Source organism: Triticum aestivum, chromosome 4A, assembly GCF_018294505.1.
Source record: "Triticum aestivum cultivar Chinese Spring chromosome 4A, IWGSC CS RefSeq v2.1, whole genome shotgun sequence".
NCBI classification, from domain to species: Eukaryota; Viridiplantae; Streptophyta; class Magnoliopsida; order Poales; family Poaceae; genus Triticum; species Triticum aestivum.
Window position 1 is genome coordinate 564,738,465 of NC_057803.1, and position 7,357 is coordinate 564,745,821.

Below are 7,357 nucleotides of genomic sequence, written 5' to 3' on the forward strand. Positions count from 1 at the left end.
TGCGAAGGGAGGACTTGCAACCGATTCTTAACTACCTTGCAAAGAGATTGAGGGGATGGAAGGCCAAGCTGATTGTGCTACTGGGTAGAATTGAGTTGGTCAAGACAGTCGGCAATGGCTATCTACCGGATCATGGCGATCACGCCACCAATATGGTTCCTTAAAATGATCGATAAGCTACAACGTGGATTCCTTTGGGCGGCAGACGAGTCATCTCCGGCCGGCAAGTGCCTTGTTAGCTGGAAGGAGGTCTGCATACCGCGAGAATTTGGCGGTCTGGGTGTGCATGACCTGTAGCACCAAGGAGCTGCGCTGCGCGCTCGATGGCCGTGGACACCCTGGACATATGACTCCAGGCCATGGCGATAATTGGTGATGCCCCACGATCCGGCGGCCGAGTGTATATTCAGAGCCTTGACGGAGATAATGATTGGCGACGGGAGGAAGACTAATTTCTGGCGCTCACACTGGGCGCAAGGATGCCAGCCGGCTGACCGGTGGCCAGAGCTCTTCACGCACTCCAACGGATGCCGGCTCACACCCCGGACGGCGCTTGAGGGCAATGCATGGTTGAGCTATGTTAAGCCAAACCCCAACACAGCAGTGCTCCACCAGCTATGCAAGCTTTGGGAGGTGGCTGCGGGCATCATGCTCCGCAAGGGAATGCCGGACAACTTGCGCTGGAGGTGGACAGCGGATGACAAGTACACGGCGGCCTAGGACTACCACAAAATGTTCCAAGGAGTCATCCCGACCAACGACAAGGCGATCATCTTGTTGGCCAAGGCAGCACCGCGCGCCACATCCTTCGCTTGGATTCTTGCTGCAGGGAAAATGCCTGACGGTGGACAACCTTCAGCGCCGACAGATACCTCACGACCCGATCTGCTCGCTATGCCGCGCGACACCTAAGAAGGCGCAACACCTCATCGCAGCCTGCCCATTTTCTATGCAGGTCTGGTAAAAAACGGCGCAATCCCTAGGAAGCCCATTCTCGGACCTGGCGATGCCCACTGGTACCCGCCTACGAACGCGCTTTAGAAGCCAGACAAGATCGCTGCCGCGTGCCAATAGGGCTACTTGGAGGGCCACCTGCCTGTTTTTCTCCTGGTGCATCTGGAAAGAGTGGAACGATCAAATCTTCAATGCTAGAGCTTGCACGGCGTCCCAAGTGCACTCTAGAATCATAGACGAGGCCAGAGTGTGGGTACAGGCGGGTCTAGCCCCCATGGCCAGCTTTTTGAACCACCTTGAGTTGTGATCTTTGCCAGTGTTTATAGGCGAGGCTGCTGGCGCCTTGCATGGACTCTGTTCTTCTTTCCTTCCAGTTCCTTGTAACTGTTTTCTTCTACCGCTTCATTAATGAAAATCAGCAATCTGCTGCTTTTTCGTCAAAAAATGATCACAATAAGATTATCATTCAGGGATACACTCCCCCTGAACTTTGCAAGTACCGAAGTCGTTTCATACCAATTCCATTGACGATGTACTTGTGGAATAAAGAACTTGGTAATGACTTTTGTAAACAAATCAGCAAGATCATCACATGACTTTGTTCGCAAAATGTTTATCTCCCCAGTTTTTTGTAAGTCATGGGGATAAAATAATTTAGGAGAAATATGCTTTGTAATATTACTCTTTATATAAGCTGTTTGCATCTGTGTAATACATGCTTCATTATCTTCTTAGATAATAGTGTGTGATTCCAATGATCCAATCCCACTTGAACTTTCAATAAAGTTTATCATTCTACGAAGCCATACACATTCACATGAGGCTTCAAACAAAGCAATAATTTCAAAATGATTTGTGGACATAGCCATCGGAGTTTGTTTTGCCGACTTTCAAGGGAAAGTCGTACCTCCACTCAAGAAGACAAAACCAGTCTATGATCTAGCATTATGGGGATCAGATAGGTATCCAGCATCACAATATCCCATCATGGTCTTATCTTGATTTTTCTGATTGAACCAACCAACATCCTTGGTGCCTTGAAGATATCTGAAAATGTTCTTCACACCAACCCAATGCCTCTTTGTTGGTAATGCACTGAATCTAGATACAATGACTTCTGAAGCTTTACGCAAATGATAAATCAGGCCCGGTGCAGTTCGCTAGATACATTAGCACTGAGGTAAGAAACTCGGGTCTTAATACCTCTTCATCATCACCCTTAGTCTAAATGGGTCTTTATCTCTATCAAAAGATCTAAAAATCATTGGTGTTTTCGATGAATATGCTTTATCCATATTAAATTTCTCAAGAATCTTTTGGATATAAGCAGACTGATGAACAAGTATTCCTGAAGGAAGATGTTCAAGTTGTAAGCCCGAACAAAATTTAGTCTTTCCTACATCTTTCATCTCGAACTCCGTCTTAAGATGATTATTTGCCTCATGTATTTCTTGTGTAGTCCCGATGATATTCAGATCATCCACATACATAGAAATAATGCAAAATCCATTTTTAGATTTCTTAATAAACACACATGAGCAATCATTATTATTTGAGTAACCCTTCTAAAGAAGAAATATACTTAGTCGGTTATTCCACATTCTTCCCGACTGCTTCAAGCCATACAATGACTTCTGAAGCTTTACGCAATACATGTTGCGGTTAGCCTTTGGATTCGGATGCTTCATTCCCTCATGAACTTTCATATAAATATCCGAATCCAGTGACCCATATAAATATGCAGTCACAACATCCATCGGCTGGATAGACAAATTCATTTCACTTCCAGTGATATTAAATATTAGAACGTTGTTCCACCCATAACATGAGAATATCTTTCATCATAATCGATGCCGGGTCTCTGCGTGAATCCCTGTGCTACAAGCCTCGCATTGTATCTCACCACCTCATTGTTCTCGTTCCTCTTACGAACGAAAACCCATTTTGCTCCCACAGGGAACACATGTTGAGGAGTGGGTATTACTGCAGAAAATATCCCTCTTTGTATGAGCGAGCACAATTCATCCTCAATTGATGCGTTCCATCTGGACCAGTCTGAGCGCTTCATGCACTCTGTCATGGACTTAGATTCGCAATCCAAATCGAGGCCTTCTGCAATTCTAGAGGATAAATAAATGTCGACAATTGTAGTCTCTCTATTGTATGATTCTCCTAGATCAATATAGTTAATGGTTATCTCATCAATACCTTTTGTTCCTTCATGATTTTCCTCAACAATTGGATCAAGGTCTTCTGATATCCCAACACTAAAATTTGTGTGCACACTCGTGCTGGGTTCTGGATGTCCAACATCCTTCACGTGATTTTGAACAAAAAATGTGGTAAAGGAGTACCCAAGCCACAAATGTGGTGCTTTTGAGGAATTTACTCTTTCATATACATCACTATTGAGTGCATCTTTACAGGTGAAGATAAGCAAATTAAATATAAAAGGAATTGTGTTATGAGAGAAATTTTTGTGGGGTCAAAGCATTAGAGTTGCTTGTTGTCAAGCCACCTTCGGGCCATGGCAAAGCATTCTTCAGGCCGGTACTCTGGAGCAGTATGACCACCACCCTGTACAAACGAGTGATTATGAGCTCTATTACATCTACGATATAATGGTTTCATGGACAAAAAGCATGATCTAAAGAGGAAACGAAGATCACCTTTATTGTTGCAAATGTCAAATTGTTCGCATATGAGATGGTAAATCTGCAAAAAGAAATGATGTGTTGCTCATTAGAAAATATAATGCACGTGAAGCTCTTGTTCTGCATATGCTGAAGCGCAAAAAAGGAGTCAGGTGACTTAACCCTGCAGCCTGGCCGCCTAGATGCCATGCCCTCCAATCATCGACGATGGAGAAGTTCAAGGATCTTATCCATGCCTGCGTGCTGAGGTGAGGCACCTGGAGATCATGGTCTCCGCTGCGCTCACGTAGACACAAGGTATTGGTTACAAGGTCTGGAAAAAACAATTACCATACCAGCTACTATGAATAAGAAAAGTTGCTTAAATGCTCGTACCTGTACACGAGTGCACGGTAGCCTCTCTTGGTGAGATTAAGATGATACGGTATGCTGCTTGGCATGTCCTGTGTGTAGGGGAGTTCTTTTTTGCATCTCACCCACTCACTAACTGTTCCCTATTGCGGAATTCGTTTTCGTCAATATTGTTCTTGGTGATTCAGACAATACTGTTTCTAGACTTCCATTGTTTTAACCCTAGATCTAGACGAATGCTCTGAAAGAAATTTGTGGCAAAACATAAGGTGGCTTACCCCCTTGATACCGAGAGCATCTCTAGTCATCTTGTTGTTCATCCAAAAGTATGCCAGGTAGTAACCGTATGTCTGCAGTTTTGAAAGGCATTCCAGATGAGTTTTTGAATGAGAATAGTATCACAACCATCTTTTAATCAAACTGACAGTCCAGGGATAACAAAAGACTGACAAAACAATCGACGGTAGGTCGACCGGGCGCTTCATTTGGCTTGATTGATTCTTCTAGCAGAAATTTTCTTCTTGTAGCATCATCTATGGGCTTTGGCGTGGCGACGACACATTTTTTGTACAAGACGTGCCCGTCTGCGATTTCAGAGATGAGCTGCAGCAAAAGGGATGCACATTAGCCCATGTTGAGAATAGCATTAAGTTCAGAAAAAAAATGTCAGCACATAAATCTTACACTGTCTACAGTTTCTAGCACCTCAGCACACAGTTGATTCTCGGGGATTACATAATTTCCTTTGCAGTTTTTCATTGCAGCCTTCCGGGAAGAAAAGGAAAACATGGTACAAATTCTTTAGATTGACACACAACACAAAAAATTATGGCCACACTTTTGTCAAAGCGAATGAATTTGGAATTACCTCATATATTTGGTCAGATATTATCCCAAAGCCATGAGCACCTTGTACTCGGAAATTTCTATCGAACTTTGGGTCTGTTATAGGATTGCCGACCAAATAGCCCTGGAAATAATTAATTGCATTAACACTCCTTGCCCTCCTTTCGCCATTGCAAGAATATATAACAAATGTTTGAAGGCTAGAGAATATCTTGCCTTGAGATTAATGAGAGGCTGCTCCCTTTTTTCAGTTCCTGGAGGATAGTACAAGCAAATTTAAAGATGCTTGGTGACTCGAAATATGTGTGAAAATGTATTTGGTTTTCTAGTTTCCTTGGCACAACTTGCCTTGCTCTGCTTTACAAACCTTGTAGAGAAGTGGTGTTATTAGGGATTATGTAGACTGTTGGGAAGAGAAAATTACCTTGTGAAATGTATGTTGCAATAAGTGGAATCACCTTTCCGGCGTATGAATCTCCTCCAAGGTAGAAAGGATTTGAAAGGTACTGCGGGTGATGAGTGAACCACTGCACATAAATCCAGGCATTGAACGGCCAGTAATAAACCCACAAAGCTCTTACTGAATTATTGACAGACAGGACACTGGGCGAGCTCGATCGTCACCTTGTTCAGGAATCTTTGGACTTGCAGAGACGACGAGTAGTCTCCGACGTCGCAGCCTTTGGGGTCACGAGCATACGAGAAGCCCGAGCAGACCGGCGAATCGAGGAAGATGATGCTCGCCATCTGATGATCGCCGCTGTCAGTAAACCACGAAGCTAAAAATGCTTCCTCTGTTCCTGAGAGTATAAACGAGGAACAGAGGAAGAAGAAACAAGGCTCAGCAATCAGCGTCGTTCGGTCTCACCTTGGTCCATGACAGCGGGTTCTGTACCAGCCGCGGCAAAACTCCAGTGTACGGCGCTAGCACATACTTCACGGGACCTGCGGTTGGTGCAAGACGGCCATGGATCAACTCATGGATGGGTCTCATGGATCAGCCGCGGAGGTAGTATTAATTTGCAGTGGAAAACCGGACCGGCCGGCGAGCGGCAAGAGGTGGACTGACCAACTTCGAAGGCGAAGCCGCTGAAGCCCGAGCAGCGAGGCCCGCCGGTGAGCCACAGGATGACGGGGTCCGTGCCGGGGCTCCTCTCCGACTCGACGAAGTAGTAGAAGAGCTCCGTCCCGGTCTCCTCCTCCACGCCAACGTATCTGCAACGCACGGCATGCAACTCCGGCCGGCCATGAGAAACTCTCGCGCCCAGTTCAAGATGTCGAACCAACAACGACGCACTAGAGCGCGGTGGGCGCACCATGCACATGCCAATATGCTTACCCGGTTTCGAGGTAGAAGGGGAGAGGGCCATCGAATCCTGGCAGGTGGGTGACCACCGTCGACGCCGACGCCGACGCCGAGCACGAGCACGAGAGCAGCACAAGCAGGAGGCCGGGAACGAGGTGCAGCACCAGCAAGTGGTGGCGTCGCCCGGCGGTGGGCGTCCGGAGAAGCTTGACGGGCATATTGCTATTCCTGCTTGCTTGCTTGCTTTTTCGTGTGCTTGCTTCTAGTTGAAGGCACCGACTTCGTTTATAGTACAACTCCAGCAGTGCTGCTCGCGTCGAATTAAATGTAGGAGTACTACAGATTACAGTGAATTGACTTTCCAGGTGCAGTGGAAATGTTATTGACGGATCACCTACTCACTTGTTGTTTGGCACTCGTGCATTTATGTCCTCAGTAATTGACTGATCCCACCGGGGTTTAAGTCCTACATTTGACACTAGTGCTCGTATTTTTCTAAATCTATTTTACTTTTTCTGGCGATGCTTGTTTAGCAGGGGAAAAGATGTCCCCGTTGATTACGAAGACACTTGTGATGACTTCTTTAATCTTAAGATGTGATGCCGGCTCAATATCTCATAGATGCTCATAGAGATAGATGTACGCGCGTGCTACATATATGTGTGTATGTGCGTTTGTACGAGTGTCTGCGATTTTTCTTTGACGAAAAGGTCTTCATGCCTAGCTTTATTAATTCAAATAACAGTTACAACATCTGCTAAAAATCTAGCAATAAAACTAGAAGGTGTGTCCAACCACAGATTAGGAGGATCAACACGGTCCTTGGGCTAGCACATGCACTACCATGTTAGATTTTCTATTACAATGCTTGATTAAGACCTTTCCGAAAACTTCCACATATAAGGCTACGACAAATATCAAGTAAATGGCCAGCTATCATAGAATGACCAGAGTTCGTGTTTAGAGATTCCACCACGGTTAAACTGTCCATCTGCACCAGGAGCGAATTAATGCCAAGATTTGCCGCTAATTTCAGGTCCTCTGCTAGAGCCGCTGCTTCCGCTGCTTCAATATCTGCAGCATGCTCCAGTTTTGCGGTAGAAGCACCTACGACTACGAACGCCTCCAGTTTTGCGGTACGAGTGTCTGCGTTTGTGTTAAAAGAGGCTAAGGAATAAGAAGCTGAACAGGCCCCCAAGGCCCCAACGGTGATAACGAATGCACACGAAATAAGCTGATGTTCGCG

General features: G+C 45.5%; 1 protein-coding gene across 1 annotated transcript; it reads right to left on the reverse strand.

Annotated features, from left to right (window-relative positions):
• Positions 1-3,328: 3,328 nt before the first annotated feature.
• Positions 3,329-6,396, reverse strand: LOC123086992 (serine carboxypeptidase-like 7). The gene is made up of 14 exons (XM_044508866.1): positions 6,145-6,396; positions 5,875-6,020; positions 5,674-5,750; positions 5,430-5,552; positions 5,230-5,332; positions 5,022-5,059; positions 4,828-4,929; positions 4,644-4,724; positions 4,410-4,562; positions 4,238-4,309; positions 3,984-4,102; positions 3,771-3,884; positions 3,624-3,669; positions 3,329-3,531 (listed from the first exon to the last, which is right to left on the reverse strand). Exons 1-14 carry the CDS (start codon positions 6,327-6,329, stop codon positions 3,448-3,450), a joined length of 1,443 nt encoding a protein of 480 aa, XP_044364801.1. The 5' UTR covers positions 6,330-6,396; the 3' UTR covers positions 3,329-3,447.
• Positions 6,397-7,357: the final 961 nt, after the last annotated feature.